At 37.1% G+C, this 21,228-nt stretch overlaps 1 protein-coding gene across 1 annotated transcript in view; it reads left to right on the top strand.

Annotated features, from left to right (window-relative positions):
• LOC115768533 overlaps positions 1–14,485 on the top strand; it is a gene marked incomplete at its 3' end in the record, with an annotated part of 155,994 nt that extends 141,509 nt beyond the window's left edge. Inside the window, exon 4 of the mRNA XM_030713122.1 lies at positions 14,403–14,485. Coding sequence (XP_030568982.1) covers positions 14,403–14,485 — 83 coding nt within the window. The remainder of the gene's footprint in view (positions 1–14,402) is intronic.
• Positions 14,486–21,228: the final 6,743 nt, after the last annotated feature.

Raw genomic sequence — 21,228 nt, 5'->3', positions numbered from 1 at the left:
TAAGATCTATATCACTATATCATACAGCTGCCATAGGATCAATCGGTCGAAAATTAAGCTTTTGTATGAAAAAATATTTTGTGCTTCAAGATATCTTGACCAAACTCGGCGGTAATTAGTTTTACTTTACTCCTCATATATATGCAAAATCCTATTAAGATCGGGCCACTATATCATATAGCTGCCATTGGATCGATCGGTCGAAAATTAAGTTTTTGTATGAAAAAACATTTTGTTTTTCAAGATACATTGACCAAACTCGTAATTTATTAGTTTTACTATGCTCCTCATATATACGGACCACTATATATACGGACCATATAGCTGCCATTGGAATGATCGGTCGATAATTAAGTTTTTGTATGAAAAAACATTTTGTTTTTCAAGATATCTTGCCCAAACTCGGCATTAACTATTTTCCCTGTGCTTCTTAGATACGGGCAAAGCACTAAAGGCATTATGAAATGGTTGGGTCTGCAAGGGTATTAGATCTTCGGCGTGCCGATGATAGCCTTTCTTTCTCTTTATTCGTGGTGTTTTTTATACCCTTGCAGAGGGTATTATAATTTTGTCCTGACATGGGTAACGCATAGAAGGAAACATCTCCGACCGCATAAAGTATATATATTCTTGATCAGTATGAACAGCCGAGTCGATAGAGCCATGTCCGTCTGTTTCTATGCGAACTACTCTCTCTGTTTTAAAGCTATCTTAATGAAATTTAGCAGAAGTCCCTCTTTCTGTTGCACGCAGCACATATGTGAAAATTAGCTGGATCGGAACACTATATCATACAGCTGCTATAGGAACGATCGGTCGAAAATTGCGTTTTTGTATGAATAAACATTTTGTTTATCAAGATATCTTGACCAATCTCGGCATTTATTAGTTTTACTTTACTCCTCATATATATGCAAAATCCTATTAAGATCGGACCACTATATCATATAGCTGCCATAGGATCGATCGGTCGAAAATTAAGTTTTTGTATGAAAAAACATTTTGTTATTCTAGATATCTTGACCAAACTCGGCGTTAATTACTTTTACTTTACTTCTCATATATATGCAAAATCCTATTAAGATTGGACCACTATATCATATAGCTGCCATGGGATCGATCGGTCGAAAATTAAGCTTTTGTATGAAAAAACATTTTGTTTTTCAAGTTATCTTGACCAAACTCGGCATTTATTAGTTTTACTATGCTCTTCATATGTATGCAAAATCCTATTAAGATCGGACCACTATATCATATAGCTGCCATAGGATCGATCGGTCGAAAATTAAGTTATTGTATGAATAAACATTTTGTTTTCAAGATATCTTGACCAATCTCGGCATTTATTAGTTTTACTTTACTTCTCATATATATGCAAAATCCTATTAATATCGGACCACTATATCATATAGCTGCCATAGGATCGATCGGTCGAAAATTAAGTTTTTGTATGAAAAAAACATTTTGTTTTTCAAGATATGTATCTTGACCAAACTCGGCATTTATTAGTTTTACTTTACTCCTCATATATATGCAAAATCCTAATAAGATCGGACCACTATATCATATAGCTGCCATGGGATCGATCGGTCGAAAATTAAGTTTTTGTATGAAATAACAGTTTGTTTTTTAATATATCTTGACCAAACTCGGCATTTATTAGTTTTACTTTACTCCTCATATATACGGACCAGTATATCATATTCTTGCCATAGGAGCGATGAGTCGAAAATTAAGTTGTATACAAAATCATTTTGTTTTTCAAGATATCTTGACCAAACTCGGCGCTTATTAGGTTTACTTTACTCCTCATATATATGCAAAATCCTATTAAGATCGGACCACTATATCATATAGCTGCCATAGGATCGATCGGTCGAAAATTAAGTTTTTGTATGAAATAACATTTTGTTTTTCAAGATATGTATCTTGACCAAACTCGGCATTTATTAGTTTTACTTTACTCCTCATATATATGCAAAATCCTAATAAGATCGGACCACTATATCATATAGCTGCCATGGGATCGATCGGTCGAAAATTAAGTTTTTGTATGAAAAAACATTTTGTTTTTGAAGATATCTTGACCAAACTCGGCGTTTATTAGTTTTACTTTACTCCTCATATATATGCAAAGTCCTATTAAGATCGGACCACTATATCATATAGCTGTCATAGGAACGATCGGGCGAAAATTAAGGTTTTGACCAAAATCGGCATTTATTAGTTTTACTATGCTCCTCATATATATGCAAAATCCTATTAAGATCGGACCACTATATCATATATCTGACATTGAAACGATCGGTCGAAATTGAAGTTTTTTTATAAAAAAACATTTTGTTTTTTAAGATATATTGACTAAACTCGGCATTTATTAGTTTTACTTTACTCCTCATATATATGCAAAATCCTATTAAGATCGGACCACTATATCATATAGCTGCCATAGGATCGATCGGTCGAAAATTAAGTTTTTGTATGAAAAAAAATTTTGTTTATCAAGATATCTTGACCAAACTCGGCATTTATTTGTTTTACTTTACTCCTCATATATACGCAAAATCGTATTAAGATCGGACCACTATATCATATAGCTGCCATAGGATCGATCGGTCAAAAATTAAGTTTTAGTATGAAAAAACATTTTGTTTTTCAAGATATCTTGAACAAACTCGGCATTTATTAGTTTTACTTCACTCCTCATATATATGCAAAATCCTGTTAAGATCAGACCACTATATCATATAGCTGCCATAGGATCGATCGGTCGAAAATTAAGTTTTTGTATAAAAAAACATTTTGTTTTTCAAGATATCTTGACCAAACTCGACATTTATTAGTTTTACTTTATTCCTCATGTATATTAAAAATCCTATTAAGATCGGACCACTATATCATAAACTTGCCATAGGAACGATGAGTCAAAAATTAAGTTGTATAAAAAATCATTTTGTTTTTCAAGTTATCCTGACCAAACTCAGCATTAATTAGTTTTACATTACTCCTCATATAAATGCGAAATCCTATTAAGATCGGAACACTATATCATATAGCTGCCATAGGATCGATCGGTCGAAAATTAAGTTTTTGTATGAAAAAACATTTTGTTATTCTAGATATCTTGACCATACTCGGCGTTAATTACTTTTACTTTACTTCTCATATATATGCAAAATCCTATTAAGATTGGACCACTATATCATATAGCTGCCATGGGATCGATCGGTCGAAAATTAAGCTTTTGTATGAAAAAACATTTTGTTTTTCAAGTTATCTTGACCAAACTCGGCATTTATTAGTTTTACTATGCTCTTCATATGTATGCAAAATCCTATTAAGATCGGACCACTATATCATATAGCTGCCATAGGATCGATCGGTCGAAAATTAAGTTTTTGTATGAAAAAAACATTTTGTTTTTCAAGATATGTATCTTGACCAAACTCGGCATTTATTAGTTTTACTTTACTCCTCATATATATGCAAAATCCTAATAAGATCGGACCACTATATCATATAGCTGCCATATGATCGATCGGTCGAAAATTAAGGTTTTGACCAAAATCGGCATTTATTAGTTTTACTATGCTCCTCATATATATGCAAAATCCTATTAAGATCGGACCACTATATCATATAGCTGCCATTGGATCGATCGGTCGAAAATTAAGTTATTGTATGAATAAACATTTTGTTTTCAAGATATCTTGACCAATCTCGGCATTTATTAGTTTTACTTTACTTCTCATATATATGCAAAATCCTATTAATATCGGACCACTATATCATATAGCTGCCATAGGATCGATCGGTCGAAAATTAAGTTTTTGTATGAAAAAAACATTTTGTTTTTCAAGATATGTATCTTGACCAAACTCGGCATTTATTAGTTTTACTTTACTCCTCATATATATGCAAAATCCTAATAAGATCGGACCACTATATCATATAGCTGCCATATGATCGATCGGTCGAAAATTAAGGTTTTGACCAAAATCGGCATTTATTAGTTTTACTATGCTCCTCATATATATGCAAAATCCTATTAAGATCGGACCACTATATCATATATCTGACATTGAAACGATCGGTCGAAATTGAAGTTTTTTTATAAAAAAACATTTTGTTTTTTAAGATATATTGACTAAACTCGGCATTTATTAGTTTTACTTTACTCCTCATATATGCAAAATCCTATTAAGATCGGACCACTATATCATATAGCTGCCATAGGATCGATCGGTCGAAAATTAAGTTTTTGTATGAAAAAAAATTTTGTTTATCAAGATATCTTGACCAAACTCGGCATTTATTTGTTTTACTTTACTCCTCATATATATGCAAAATCGTATTAAGATCGGACCACTATATCATATAGCTGCCATAGGATCGATCGGTCAAAAATTAAGTTTTAGTATGAAAAAACATTTTGTTTTTCAAGATATCTTGAACAAACTCGGCATTTATTAGTTTTACTTCACTCCTCATATATATGCAAAATCCTGTTAAGATCAGACCACTATATCATATAGCTGCCATAGGATCGATCGGTCGAAAATTAAGTTTTTGTATAAAAAAACATTTTGTTTTTCAAGATATCTTGACCAAACTCGACATTTATTAGTTTTACTTTATTCCTCATGTATATTAAAAATCCTATTAAGATCGGACCACTATATCATAAACTTGCCATAGGAACGATGAGTCAAAAATTAAGTTGTATAAAAAATCATTTTGTTTTTCAAGTTATCCTGACCAAACTCAGCATTAATTAGTTTTACTTTACTCCTTATATAAATGCAAAATCCTATTAAGATCGGAACACTATATCATATAGCTGCCAAAGGATCGATCGGTCGAAAATTAAGTAATTGTATGAATAAACATTTTGTTTTCAAGATATCTTGACCAAACTCGGCATTTATTAGTTTTACTTTACTCCTCATATATATGCAAAATCCCATTAAGATCGGACCACTATATTATATAGCTGCCATAGGATCGATCGGTCGAAAATTAAGTTTTTGTATGAAAAAACAATTTGTTTTTCAAGATATCTTGACCAAATTCGGCATTTATTAGTTTTACTTCACTCCTCATATATATGCAAAATCCTATTAAGATCAGACCACTATATCATATAGCTGCCATAGGATCGATCGGTCGAAAATTAAGTTTTTGTATAAAAAAACATTTTGTTTTTCAAGATATCTTGACCAAACTCGACATTTATTAGTTTTACTTTATTCCTCATGTATATTAAAAATCCTATTAAGATCGGACCAGTATATCATAAACTTGCCATAGGAACGATGAGTCAAAAATTAAGTTGTATAAAAAATCATTTTGTTTTTCAAGTTATCCTGACCAAACTCAGCATTAATTAGTTTTACTTTACTCCTCATATAAATGCAAAATCCTATTAAGATCGGAACACTATATCATATAGCTGCCAAAGGATCGATCGGTCGAAAATTAAGTAATTGTATGAATAAACATTTTGTTTTCAAGATATCTTGACCAAACTCGGCATTTATTAGTTTTACTTTACTCCTCATATAAATGCAAAATCCTATTAAGATCGGAACACTATATCATATAGCTGCCAAAGGATCGATCGGTCGAAAATTAAGTAATTGTATGAATAAACATTTTGTTTTCAAGATATCTTGACCAAATTCGGCACTTAATAGTTAAACTTTACTCCTCATATATATGCAAAATCCTATTAAGATCGGACCACTATATCATATAGCTGCCATAGGATCGATCGGTCGAAAATTAAGTTTTTGTGTGAAAAAACATTTTGTTTTTCAAGATATCTTGACCAAACTCGGCATTTATTTGTTTTACTTTACTCCTCATATATACGGACCACTATATTATAAACTTGCCATAGGAACGATGAGTCGAAAATTAAGTTGTATAAAAAATCATTTTGTTTTTTAAGATATCTTGACCAAACTCGGCGTTTATTAGTTTTACTTTACTCCTCATATATATGCAAAATCCTATTAAGATCGGACTACTATATCATATAGGAGCCCTAGGAACGATCGGTCGAAAATTAAGCTTTTGTATGAAAAATCATTTTGTTTATCAAGATATCTTGACCAAACTTGGCATTTATTAGCTTTACTATGCTCCTCATATATACGGACCACTATATCATATACTTGCCATAGGAACGATGAGACGAAAATTAAGTTTTTGTATGAAAAAAAATTTTGTTTATCAAGATATCTTGACCAAATTCGGCATTTATTAGTTTTACTTTACTCCTCATATATATGCAAATCCTATAAAGATCGGACCACTATATCATATAGCTGCCATTGGATTGATCGGTCGAAAATTAAGTTTTTGTATGAAATAACATTTTGTTTTTCAAGATATCTTGACCAAATTCGGCATTTAATAGTTAAACTTTACTCCTCATATATATGCAAAATCCTATTAAGATCGGACCACTATATCATATAGCTGCCATAGGATCGATCGGTCGAAAATTAAGTTTTTGTGTGAAAAAACATTTTGTTTTCAAGATATCTTGACCAAACTCGGCATTTATTAGTTTTACTTTACTCCTCATATATGCAAAATCCCATTAAGATCGGACCACTATATCATATAGCTGCCATTGGATTGATCGGTCGAAAATTAGGTTTTTGTATGAAATAACATTTTGTTTTTCAAGATATCTTGACCAAATTCGGCATTTAATAGTTAAACTTTACTCCTCATATATATGCAAAATCCTATTAAGATCGGACCACTATATCATATAGCTGCCATAGGATCGATCGGTCAAAAATTAAGTTTTAGTATGAAAAAACATTTTGTTTTTCAAGATATCTTGACCAAACTCGGCATTTATTAGTTTTACTTCACTCCTCATATATATGCAAAATCCTATTAAGATCGGACCACTATATCATATAGCTGCCATAGGATCGATCGGTCGAAAATTAAGTTTTTGTATAAAAAAACATTTTGTTTTTCAAGATATCTTGACCAAACTCGGCATTTATTAGTTTTACTTTACTCCTCATGTATATTAAAAATCCTATTAAGATCGGACCACTATATCATATACTTGCCATAGGAACGATGCGTCGAAAATTAAGTTGTATAAAAAATCATTTTGTTTTTCAAGATATCTTGACCAAACTCGGCATTAATTAGTTTTACTTTACTACTCATATAAATGCAAAATCCTATTAAGATCGGAACACTATATCATATAGCTGCCAAAGGATCGATCGGTCGAAAATTAAGTAATTGTATGAATAAACATTTTGTTTTCAAGATATCTTGACCAAACTCGGCATTTATTAGTTTCACTTCACTCCTCATATATATGCAAAATCCCATTAAGATCGGACCACTATATCATATAGCTGCCATAGGATCGATCGGTCGAAAATTAAGTTTTTGTATGAAAAAACAATTTGTTCTCTCTCAAGATATCTTGACCAAATTCGGCTCTTATTAGTTTTACTTTACTCCTCATATATATGCAAATCCTATTAAGATCGGACCCATATATCATATAACTGCCATTGCTTTGATCGGTCGAAAATTAAGTTTTTGTATGAAATAACATTTTGTTTTTCAAGATATCTTGACCAAATTCGGCATTTAATAGTTAAACTTTACTCCTCATATATATGCGAAATTCTATTAAGATCGGACCACTATATCATATAGCTGCCATAGGATCGATCGGTCGAAAATTAAGTTTTTGTGTGCAAAAAACATTTTGTTTTTCAAGATATCTTGACCAAACTCGGCATTTATTAGTTTAACTTTACTCCTCATATATATGCAAAATCCTATTAAGATCGGACCACTATATCAAAAAGCTGTAATAGGAACGATCGGGCGAAAATTAAGTTTTTGGCAAAACTCGGCATTTATTAGTTTTACTATGCTCCTCATATATATGCAAAATCCTATTAAGATCGGACCACTATAGCAAAAAGCAGACGTAGGATCGATCAGTCTCAAATTAAGTTTTTGTATGAAAAAAAATTTTGTTTATCAAGATATCTTGACCAAACTCGGCATTTATTAGTTTTACTTTACTCCGTATATATATGCACAATCCTATTAAGATCGGACCACTTTATCATATAGCTGCCATAGGATCGATCGGTCGAAAATAAAGTTTTTGTATGAAAAAACATTTTGTTTTTTTTTTAAGATATCTTGACCAAAATCGGCATTTATTAGTTTTACTTTACTCCTCATATATACGGACCACTATATCATATACTTGCCATAGGAACGATGAGTCGAAAATTAAGTTGTATAAAAAATCATTTTGTTTTTCAAGATATCTTGAGCAAACTCGGCGTTTATTAGTTTTACTTTACTTCTCATACATATGCAAAATCCTATTAAGATCGGACCACTATATCAAAAAGCTGTAATAGGAACGATCGGGCGAAAATTAAGTTTTTGACAAAACTCGGCATTTATTAGTTTTACTATGCTCCTCATATATATGCAAAATCCTATTAAGATCGGACCACTATATCATATAGCTGCCATAGAGTCGATCAGTCTAAAATTAAGTTTTTGTATGAAAAAACATTTTGTTTTTCAAGATATCTATACCAAACTCGGCATTTCTTAGTTTTACTTTACTCCTTATATATATGCAAAATCCTATTAAGATCGGACCACTATATCATATAGCTGCCATAGGATCGATCGGTCGAAAATTAAGTTTTTGTATGAAAAAACATTTTGCTTTTCAAGATATCTTGACCAAACTCGGCATTTATTAGTTTTACTTTACTCCTCATATATACGGACCACTATATCATATACTTGCCATAGGAACGATGTGTCGAAAATTAAGTTCTCGCCGCACTTGTTCCTTGTTGCCCCTACACCAGATGAGGCCCCAATCGTATTAGTGCCTTGCTGGTTAACAGAGCTGAAAGAAGGGGGATCCATCAATCCCGAGGCACGGTAGCAAGGAAAACTTTATGGTGTCGATCCTTGCTGCCTATGTTGATCCTAGACATAGCTTTAATCCCAGTGTTTTTGATTGTGTCCACACATTCCAAGAGCCCAGACTGGAGTCTGGACTGTTATTTCGTGTAGGGTACAGTTGGGGATTCTTGCCGACTCTACCCATAATAGAGCAACCTATGTGAACAGAATAAAAATATTAGAATAACTAACTTCCATTTAAAATGCATGAGAACAAAATTGACAGCTGTTTGAACTCTAGAAAAACTTTTTTTTTTTTTTTTTTTTTTTTTTTTTATTATGAAAATCTTTATTATATTGACAGATAATATGAGTTTTTTTTTTAAACATGTACATGCTTCAAAATTTGCATTTAACAATGTTTGTTTCTTAGTTTATTTTCTCCTGCTCTACATAAGGTTAAGGCTAAGCTGTCTTCTTAAGAATTGTTTTTAATTATTTCTTAAAAGACCTAAGTGTCTTTTCTTCAGTCTATTTATAGGAATAGATCCGACAAGGGCTTGTGCAGATCTGTTTTGGTGGTTTATCAGTCTTACGTTATAGCGACTGGAGTAGAAAGAGATCTGATCTTCTATTAGCGTAATATTCAGATCTCTGTGAAGGGTCAGATTACTGACATACCAGCTGCAGCCAGTTATTAGGCGTAAAGCTTTATTTTGGATTGTCTGGAAACGTCTTCTGTTTAATTTGGCAGCTGTGCCCCAAATCTGGATGCCATATCTCCAAGTTGGCGCAATGATTTGCTGGTAGATTTGAGTTTTGCACCGTAATGGAAGCTTACTTCTTCGGTTCAACATCCAGTGAAGTTTGTCTCTCTTCAGATAACAGGTTGTCGCAGCTTTTTTAAAATGTTCTCGGTAAGTCGTTGGTCGAGGGTGATGTCCAGATATCTGGCCGAGGATGCTTGTGGAATTGGTTGCATGTTGAGAGAAACTGGTGAAGTTCGTTTACGTCGTAATGTGAAACAGACATTAATCGATTTGCTGGTGTTAATTCCCATGTTCCACTTCTTGGCCCAATTACCAAATTCATCGAGGTATCGCTGAATACCTGTTGTTGCTTCACTTTCTGATGTGTTTGAGTTTAAAACACAGACATCATCGGCGTAAGAAGCCAATAACATGCCAGAATTATTAATTTGTGGGATGACGGCTGAAAAGATTGTATATAGAATAGGAGCGAGAACGCTGTCTTGTGGGACTCCAGCAAGTATTGGGTTGATTGGCGATTGAGTATCCTGGACTTGTACCAGGAACTTTCTATTTTCCATAAATGATTTTAGTAGTTTAAACATATTAGCTGGGGTGGCTTGCTTAATTTTGGCTAGTAATCCTGGATGCCAAACACGGTCGAATGCCTGTTGTATATCCAGAAATACTCCGTTGCAATATTCGCCTTTATCAAACGCTTGAAAAATGTGATCAGTTACCCGATGCACTTGTTCTATTGTGCTATGACCAGCGCGGAACCCAAATTGATGTTCGGGAATCGTTTTATGTTGGTTTAAGTGATCAAGTAGCCGCGGAGCAATAAGTCTTTCGAAGACTTTGGAGATGGAGTGTAAAAGGCTTATAGGTCGATATGAGTCGGTATTTCTTTCAGGTTTTCCAGGTTTCAGTATCATTGTTATTCTTGCGACTTTCCAATGCGTGGGGAAGTGTTGCAATCTTAAGCATGCATTAAATATTATCGTGAGCATAAGAATTGCTCGTTTTGGAAGGACTTTCAGTACTGTATTATTTATAAGATCAAGACCTGGGGATTTCTTGTTTTTAAGCTTACGGATTGTTTTGCTGACCTCTTCTAGACGGATGGCTTTGATTGGTAGACACGTTAGTAACGGAGTTGAAAAAATTGCCTCGGTGTTTTCACTGTGTCCAGTGGCGTAAATCGCTCGGCTAGGTGCTCCGCAAAAGTTGTCGCCTGTTCTTCAAATGATTTGCACCATTCTCCAGAGTTATTAAGCAGGGGAATTACTTGCTGTGGTTGCCGTTTGATAGTTTTTGTAAATTTCCATATTGATTAGTGGGAGTCAGCGGTGTAGTCCAAGTTCGCCAGCAATGTATCAAAATGCTTGTTGCGGAGAAGTTGTAAGGCTTCACGCAGCTCGCTGGCAGCTCTTCGCCAAAGCATTTTGTCTTCGGGATGGTGGGTCCGAAGGTAGCGCCTTCTTAATAATCTCTTGATGGCTAAAAGGTTTGCTATTTCGGGGGAAGAGCGACGTACTGGTCGATTAAAACGTGATTCAGAGTTGCTACCGTTATTGTTTGCTTCTTCGGCTGCTTGCAACACCTTACTAGTAAAGAGATCAACCGCATGATCTATGTCGTCCCCGGTGTTTATATCCAAATTGAGATGGATGGACCTATTCAGTGAGTTTCTGAATGCTGCGATATTGGCATTTCTGGTTAGGAGCCGCGAGCTCGTTGTCATCTCAGTTCCTTCGGAGTCTAAGTCAATGACCGATGCAAGATGGTCAGACTCCAGGTCCCAACTATCGGATATTCTAAGCATTGCGTGGGGTACGCCTTTGTATATTGCAAAATCGATATATGAGGGCGTGGCATCTAATCTGCTGGGGTAGCAAGTGAGGGCGCCTGTTGCAAGGATATCAGCCTGATGCGTTTGGAGAGTGCAGGCAAGCTCCCTTCCCCGTGCGTTGACGGATCTCGAGCCCCATTAAGGGTATTTGGAGTTCCAATCGCCTGCTACAATATATTTGCTGTTGTTCATGCACGTGAGCAGGTCAGAAAAATCGTCGCTCCGCCAGGTGAATCTGGGGGGACAGTAGATCGCACCAAACGTGATTTCGCCAAGATCTGTGTTGACTTTGACAAGTGAGAGCTGGACTCGCTCTGTGGCGATTGGCTCGAGAGGAAAGTGCCTAATATTTCTTCGTATTATAACAGCTGCTCCTCCTGCTCCTCTGTCATTAGAATGAATGGCTGTGTATACACAGAATCCATTTAGTTGGATAGGTCTTCTGCTAGTTGTTTTTATTTCACAAATTAGGGCTATGTCGATCTTGTTGTCTGTGATGAAATTACGTAGCTCTAGCATTTTGCCAGTCAGACCCCTGGCGTTCCGCACTAGTGTTTTGAGCTTCATTTTTGGTTGGCCGAGATAAGTAGAGCCATTATTTGGCTCTGCATCTCAAATAGTTTATTTTGCTTTATTATTTTTATATATTTATATTTATTAAAGTTTTCTTGCATCACTTTAATCATTTGCTCAAATTTCGTCTCATGAGCCGCTTCGTTCTCCCACTGGGAAAAGGTGAAAGGCGATTGAGCTTGATTATTTTGCGGCTGTTGTCGCAAATGTACTCGCTGGGTTGTGTGCCCTTGGTGTTGTTGTTGGTAGTTATGTGTATCACTATTAAAATGATTGGTAGCATTAAGTGGAGCCTGCCTTTTGGGACCTCTGTTTGCATGACTACGTGCCATGTCTGCATAGGAGATTCCAGTTGCTTTTACGTAAGGGGATGGCGCAAAAGCAGTATATGTGCTCGAGGGTCCTGCACTCTTTTTGTTATTTTCTTTGGGGACTAGACTTATGAAAAACATGTTCATAGGATTGCCTGTCTTCCTTGATTTGGGGTTGTAGATGTTTAAAGCTTAATGGCCCAATTTTTTTAGTTGGTCCTCAATCTGTGTCTTAGATGTGCTGGGGGATAGTCCTAGAATAACCACCTTATAAGGCTTGTCCTCTTTTAATTGGTACGAATGAAACTCAATTTTATATGCGTTTAGCTGACGGACAGTTGCTCGATAGCTTTCAGAATCTTTGGCGTAAATTCTTGTTATTCCTCCCATCGAGGATTTGACTTCAATGTTGTCCAAATCGCAAGCTTCTTCTATACAGATCAAAAGCTCTTGAAGATTGACTACGTCGTGAATGACAATAGGTGGCGGCTTCGAGGTTTTTTTGGCTGTGTTTCCAGGAGTGTTATTGTTAGACTGTGATCCGGCAGTTAACCGTGCGCGGGCAGCAGCGGCACTGGTACTGGGAAGCTCACTTTCGAGGATATGGTTTTGAGGTGGAACAAGACCAGGATATAACTCATCTAGATCCGTATCAGGTGTTTCATCTTCTGCTAGAATGGCGAATGGGTTACCTTCTAAAGGATTATTGTCGATTAGTGCCGAGTTGTTGGCGGCGGTAGCATTGGTGGCATTGATGGTGTTATTATTGTTTGTAGCTGTTTTTTTTTATGTTTAAAGCTGGAGAGTTGGGCAGCTTGCGTTTTTTTTTGCTGTATTAGCAAGTGGCGCGGTGACGGATTGGTCGGTTGTTCATTAATAGAGCCGTTATCAGCAGTGGGCTGATCCGCATTGCCCTCTGGCAATTGGGGAAAATTATTATTATGGTTAGTCATAATGTTTGCAAATTCGCGATTTGAATAAGTCATTTTAAATATGCTTGAAGTAAGTTTTATGCGATTGCGATTGTTTTCCATTTAAAATTTGCTTCGAAAATTCTGCTGACTCTACTCCAAAAGAAAAAGAAATAAGTTTCCTCTCTAGGGCTCGAACTTCCAACATACCGCTCCACTTGCCGCCGCATCTAATCAACAGCCACGCCAATAATTAAATCTTACTGAGAAAACAATGAATTAAAATAGCAACACAGAAAATTGCAATGCTGTTAATAGAATTCGAAGCAGACGCGAATGAATGTGTGTGTGTACACAGAAATTCTTGGAATTTGCGCTAGCTGCCGCAAACACGCGCGCATTCAAAACACAAAGTTTTTCGGTGTTTCTTAACCGATCTGAATAAAATTTTCTACAGTATATCTTATTGTACCATAGAATATTTGTGTATTCTCAAAAAGGCAACTGCATTTAAATTATGGCTTAAATTGGTGGGCAATACAAGTTGGGTTATTAACTTGATTTATAGCTCTGGGGTGGTAGTGGGGAGGTGGCGACAAGTATAAAATGAAGGATAGTTCACATATAAATAATATTCTGGAAGCAACATATCAAGTTTTGTGACTCTAGCTCTTAATATATACCCAATTTGCTCAAAAAGTAGAATTTCGATATCGATTTACTTAAAAGAGGAGAAAGTTATCGATTATCGGAAACAATCACGATCTGCGCACTAGGAGGACCTATAGCTAAAATTTCAAGTCTCTAGCCCTTATAGGTTCTGATATCCTTGCGTTCATACATATGGACAGACGGGCATGGCTAGATCGACTCGGCAATTGATGCTGATCAAGAATATATATACTTTATGTGGTCAGAGATGTTTCCTTCTGCCTGTTACATACATTTGCACAAATACAATATACCCTTGTACCCATTGAAAATGGGCAATGTAAAATATTTAATACCAATCAAAAGTCTTGTATATAAATAATCACAGTGCTCTTCTTAATTCCAGCTTTTCCACTTGCATGTCACAAATCAGGAGCGAAATGGAGATGAAAACTTGCAATTGCACGTTATTCAATCCTACATCAACAAGTATGTTCATTCCTATACTGACTATTTGTTTTTTACTGAAAAGTTAGATACTAGTATACTAGAACATTTGTATATCGCTTAAATGACAAATGGCAAATGCCGACGAGTCTTTTTTTTAACAAAAATACCATATATAACATTAAATATGGTCTACATATGTTTGTGGCATTAGCATATAAGAGTACATAAGTACTACAAAATTACAAATAAACGCAGAATTCTAAGCCAAACCCCAAATTTACACTTCTGGTAATCCAGACTTAAACATCCGTCACAATTATTTCTAGTCATCAAAATTGTAACACAGCTCAAAGGCAGGCTGAGGCATATTGTCATAAAAACGGCAGTATAGACAAGATGAAGAGAGAATTCATGCGAAAAACAATCTTACTTTAAAATTCGCAAAGTAACTTGAAACCAATGTTCTTATTTAGTATCTGAAATTAATATTACACATAACAAGTGCTTCGGTAGCTGGTTTTTATACCTTGAGCCCATTAAAAATGGGTAAAAACTGTATAATATATTTCTATGTGTGTGTAACAGACAGAAGGAAAAATCTCCGACCCCATAGTGTGTAAGTTAACACATAAATACTATAGCAACTAAGCAACAACACATGAATGATGCTGACACGCCAAGTTGTGAGTTCAGTGCTCTGCACTGGCAGCAATCGGCAGCGATCGCATGACACTTCTTTGCTGGTGTGCTGCGACGCTGAGAATGCTGAGTCGGCATGCCGACTGTGGTCCGATGGCGCGACGCATTGACTTTGCTAAGTAGAATTATGTTTTGCATTTGTCTTAAGCTTCAGTTCGTTTTTTAATAAAAAAGACACAAGTTGTCTATTTCGTACTCCGGCTCATAACCGTAACATTTGTTCTTATTGATCACATTATTGCACCACAAGGGCCATAATCACCAAAGGGGACGAAGTCAAGTCCTCCAACGTAATCATCATAAAAATCGTATCAGTGTTTACCTTGGATCGACTTCCTCACGGAAACGACGCTGGATCTGGAATTCACAATCAGCAGCTACGCGGGATCCCCACGGCTACCTGCTACGACACATAAATAACTGGCGCCCAAACGTCCTAACACCCACCAAGTTCATAGGCAATAACACAAAAACATGTAAGTTTGTCAAGTGAATTTAAATAGCAAAGAAAAAAACACACAAGAATAGAAGTTGCGAAAAGAAATACACATTTTGCCAAAAAAAAAACAATTGCATACTTTCACCAAAAATAAAAAATAAAAACCATTGCATACTTTAACTAAAAATAAAAACCATTGCATACCCTCACTAAGAATAAAACCATTGCATACCTTTAATGCAGGTTTTATTATAAATAAACAACTGCTACTAAAACAATTATATGCCTAATGCGAAAAAGTTTTCATACAAGTATCGAGGTTAACAAATGAGCTGGAACACCTATAGGGAAATAAAGACCGAGTACAACAGTGACGATAGTATAGGCGAAGAACAAGTTGGTTGGTGCCCAGAATATCAGGTAGCTAACACAATGGACACTTCACAGATTCAAGCTCTCATTGACAATGCCGTTAGATCGGCACTGTCGCAACAACAGTCCCAGATAAATTCAATAACTCAGGAAATACAAAGGTTGCAAGTGAAAACGCCAGCAGTCGTCTCTTACCAAAAGATAACTTGTTCCTGGGGTAAAATGTGACATAAAACTCGACATAATAAAATCAGTACCAGACTTCTCTGGTGCACAAGACCAATATGTTGCTTGGAGACAAGCAGCAATCGATGCGTATGAACTTTTTAAGCCATTCGACGGTAGTAGCGAACACTACCAAGCAGTAGCCATTCTTAGGAACAAGGTCACAGGGCCTGCTGGAGCCTTACTTATCTCCTACAACACGGTGCTAAATTTCGACGCCATCCTGGCTAGACTAGATTGCACCTATGCCGACCGAACGTCCTTACGCCTACTGAGGCAAAACTTAGACATGGTCAGACAGGGTGAAATGACACTTATGCAATACTATGATGAGGTCGAAAAGAGACTAACTCTGGTAACTAATAAAATTGTTATGTCACACGAACAAGAAGGCGCTGATTTGCTTAACGCTGAAGTTAGAGCCGATGCCTTGCACTCCTTCATATCAGGCTTGAGGAAACAGCTCAGAGCTGTCGTATTCCCAGCGCAACCCAAAGACTTACCCTCTGCGCTAGCCCTCGCCATAGAAACAGAAGCCAGCATTGAGAGAAGCATGTTTGCAAACTCCTATGCTAAAGTTGTTGAGGAACGATCCCAAACAGCTGAAAACGGCAAACACAAACCATATGGTAAACAGAATAAAAACTACAAGGAAGACCACGGTCAAGATAGAAACCCCCATTACAAACACAAGAAAAATGCTCCAAAGGAGCAACCTAATAAAGAAAGCCAAGAGCCAGCTCCACAACCGATGGAGGTAGATTCTTCTTCCAAATTTAGGCAGCGAACGGAATACAACCAGAACCAACCAAATGGGTCAAACGCTACTAAGAGGAGGAACTCCTCAGAGCGACAAACAGGTCCAAGACGGCAACGTCTTAACAACATTGTTCAAACGGATTCCGAAGAACAAAACGTAGCATACGAAAAAGCCGCAAAGGCTGCTGTCGAAGAAATTGACAGCGAGGAAGAGTACGATCAAGCCGACTCTGTCCATTTTTTAGGGAACACTCCCGGTTACCGTTCATCGAACGACGGTTGGCTGGGAGAACATTAAAAATGCTAATCGATACTGGCGCGGCAAAATACTATGTTAAGCCCGTAAAGGAGCTGAAAACCATATTGCCGGTCGCCAAACCCTTCTCGGTGAATTCGATCCACGGGTCCACTGAAATAAAGGAAAAATGCCTGATAAACATTTTTAATCACACTTCCCCCTTTTTTCTATTAGGCACACTTAGTTCGTTCGATGCCATTATTGGATTCGACTTGTTAACACAAGCCGGGGTACAGTTGAACCTTGCAAAGAGTCTACTAGAGTATCAGGGCATTTCTGAAGAAATTCAATACCAGAAGTGCACTGATGTAAATTTCACCGATTTAAACGACATCGTAGTTCCTATCTCTATCAAAAAGAGTTCAGGAACATGATACTTAAGAGGAAAAAGGCCTTTTCAACAACGGAAGAAGCACTCCCTTTCAGCACCTCTGTCACCGCCACAATCCGTACGATTGACAACGAGCCAATATATGCCAGAAGTTACCCAAGTCTAATGGGCGTGTCCGACTTCATAAATAATGAGGTCAAGCAACTACTAAAAGACGGCATCATTAGACCATCAAGGTCGCCCTACAAAAGCCCAACGTGGGTTGTTGACAAAAAAGGCACAGACGCCTATGGCAACGCAAACAAAAGATTAGTCATCGACTTCAGGAAACTGAACGAGAAGACTATACCTGACCGTTACCCGATGCCCAGCATTCCCATGATTCTAGCGAACCTGGAAAACGCTAAATACTTCACTACCCTTGATCTAAAGTCAGGGTATCACCAAATATACCTTGCAGAACATGACCGCGAAAAAACAGCATTCTCTGTTTGCGGTGGCAAATATGAATTCTGCCGACTGCCATTCGGTCTTAAGAATGCGGGCAGCATCTTCCAAAGGGCAATCGATGATGTTCTAAGGGAACATATTGGGAAAATTTGTTACGTCTACGTAGACGATGTCATAGTTTTCTCAAAAAACGAAGTAGACCATGTCAGGCACATTGACACAGTACTCAAGTGCCTGATTGAAGCCAATATGATGGTGAGCCAGGAGAAAACCAACTTTTTTAAAGAAAGCGTAGAGTATCTTGGTTTCATCGTAAGCAAAGACGGCACCAGATCCGACCCAAAGAAGGTCAAGGCCATTCAAGAGTACCCCGAACCCAAAAGCGTCTACAGTGTCAGATCTTTCCTGGGTCTGGCAAGCTATTACAGAGTCTTCATAAAAGACTTTGCATCCATAGCTCGCCCAATAAGCGACATTCTAAAAGGAGAAAATGGTTCGGTGAGTAAGCATAGGTCAAAGAAAATAGCAGTCGAGTTCAATGAAACCCAGCGCAACGCGTTTCAACGCCTGCGCAACATCTTGGCGTCAGAAGACGTAATTTTGATGTACCCAGATTTCAAAAAAGCTTTTGACCTAACCACTGATGCCTCAGCAAACGGAATCGGCGCAGTCCTATCCCAAGAAGGCAGACCCATTACCATGATTTCTCGTACCCTAAAAAGTCCAGAGCTGAACTACGCAACCAACGAAAGGGAGTTGCTAGCTATCGTGTGGGCTTTAGGTAAATTGCAAAACTACCTATACGGCTCAAGAGAAATTAACATTTTCACTGACCACCAGCCTCTCACCTTTGCAGTAGCAGACAAAAATACCAAAGCCAAAATAAAAAGATGGAAAGCCTACATCGACCAATACAACGCCAAAGTTTGCTACAAGCCTGGCAAAGAAAATTCTGTAGCAGATGCATTGTCTAGACAAAATCTTAATGCCCTACAAAATGAGCCCCAATCGGACGCTGCAACCGTTCACAGCGAAATTTCACTGACCTACACGGTCGAGGCCACGGACAAACCGTTAAACTGCTTCAGAAACCAGATCGTTCTGGAAGAAGCGCGTTTCCCATTGAAACGCACCATAGTTTTATTCCGCAACAAAACTCGCCACTTGATCAATTTTACTGCTAAGAGCAGCATTTTAGAAACCCTCAAGGAAGTTGTAAATACGGAGGTTGTGAACGCGATCCATTGCAACCTTCCCACATTAGCAAGTTTCCAACACGAACTGATTGCCCATTTCCCTTCTACAAAATTCCGGTTTTGTAAAAATCTCGTACAAGACATAACGGGTAAAAGCGATCAGTTGGAAATAATAAATAGCGAGCACAACAGGGCGCACAGAGCAGCCCAAGAAAATGTCAAACAAATCTTGCGTGACTACTACTTTCCAAACATGAGCAGATTAGCCCAAGAAGTAGTCTCGAACTGCAAAGTTTGCACGCAAGCAAAATATGACAGACATCCCAAGAAACAGCAGCTTGGCGAAACTCCGATCCCACAATACACCGGCGAAATGTTGCACATAGACATATTCTCAACCGACAAAAAACAATTTTTGACTTGCATCGACAAGTTTTCCAAATTCGCCTTAGTACAACCAGTACCATCAAGAACAATTGTCGACATTAAGGGTCCCTTGTTGCAAATTGTGAATATGTTTCCTGACATTAAAACAATATATTGCGATAATGAACCCTCATTCAACTCAGAGATCATTACGTCCATGTTGAAAAACCAATATAACATCGATATTGTAAACGCTCCGCCCTTACACAGTTCATCAAATGGCCAAGTGGAACGATTCCACAGTACGTTAGTTGAGATCGCTAGGTGCCTAAAGATTGACAAAAAAATCGAGGACACGATCGAACTAATACTGAGAGCAACAGTAGAATACAATAAATCGCTACACTCGGTCATTTGCGAAAAACCAGTTGTAATTCTTCATGAGGGAACCGAAAAGCGCAGTTCAGGTATTACCTCCAAACTGGCAAAAGCCCAACAAAACACCATAGAAAGGTGTAACGTAAATAGGAAAAACCGCGTATTTAAGGTAGGAGAGGAAGTATTCCTCAAAAACAACAAGAGGTTAGGAAACAAGCTAACTCCTCTCTGCACCACACAGGAAATACAAGCAGACCTAGGAACGTCTGTCTTAATTAAGGGGAGGGTGGTCCACAAGGACAACCTAAAATAGTTGTACCTTATATTTAATTAGGAAATAAGTTCCCCAAGACAAAGCACCACAATTTCACCGCCTAATCCAATTACAGGTTCACCTTCATAGCGCTTACCATCCTTGCAATAGCAAATGCTCGAATCACCGACTTCTCGCATGTCAACTACATCCCGGTAATAGACGGTGAAGTATTGGTGTTCGAACACCGTGACTACTTAAGACACACTAGCAACCTTTCCGAATTCGTTAACATAATAGAAGAAACAGAAAAATTTTCCGATTTGTTCCCACAATCACATATGCGCAAACTGCTTGATGTTGATTCCGACCACTTAAAAACACTACTGTCCGTACTCAAGATACACCATAGAATGGGTAGAAGAAAGTTTAGACTTCCTAGGCACAGCCCTGAAGGTAGTAGCAGGTACCCCAGATGCCTCTGATCTCTTAAAAATCAGGGTAACAGAAGCCCAATTAATCGAATCAAATTCCAGACCAATAGCCATAAATTCCGAGACACAGAAACAAATAAACAAACTAACTGATACCGTAAACCAGATAATAAAAGCTCAAAAAAATAAATTAACTGACACTCCATACCTGTATGAGACGCTTTTGGCTAGAAACAGAATGCTAACCATCGAAATTCAAAATTTAATTCTCACAATAACCTTGGCAAAATCTGGTATAGTAAACCCTACAATATTAAATCACGCAGATTTGAATTCACTTGTCAAACAGGACACACCAATAGTTAGTTTAATAGAAGCCTCAAAGATTAGGGTCCTTTAGTCCGACGATATAATTCACATACTAATAGCCTTCCCAAGGGTCGAAGCCAGATGCAAAAAGATCACCATCTATCCCGTGTCTCACAATCACACCATACTACGTCTCGACGAGAACTCACTGGCCGAATGCGAAAAGGATACCTTTGCAGTCACTGAGTGCATCCAGACCACACACATCAGCTT

The sequence above is a fragment of the Drosophila novamexicana genome, unplaced genomic scaffold (assembly GCF_003285875.2).
Source record: "Drosophila novamexicana strain 15010-1031.04,08,12 unplaced genomic scaffold, DnovRS2.1 tig00001831-arrow-arrow-pilon, whole genome shotgun sequence".
Lineage (NCBI taxonomy): Eukaryota > Metazoa > Arthropoda > Insecta > Diptera > Drosophilidae > Drosophila > Drosophila novamexicana.
The sequence above is the reverse complement of the archived record's forward strand: the minus strand, read 5'-3'. Positions and strand labels throughout refer to the sequence as shown.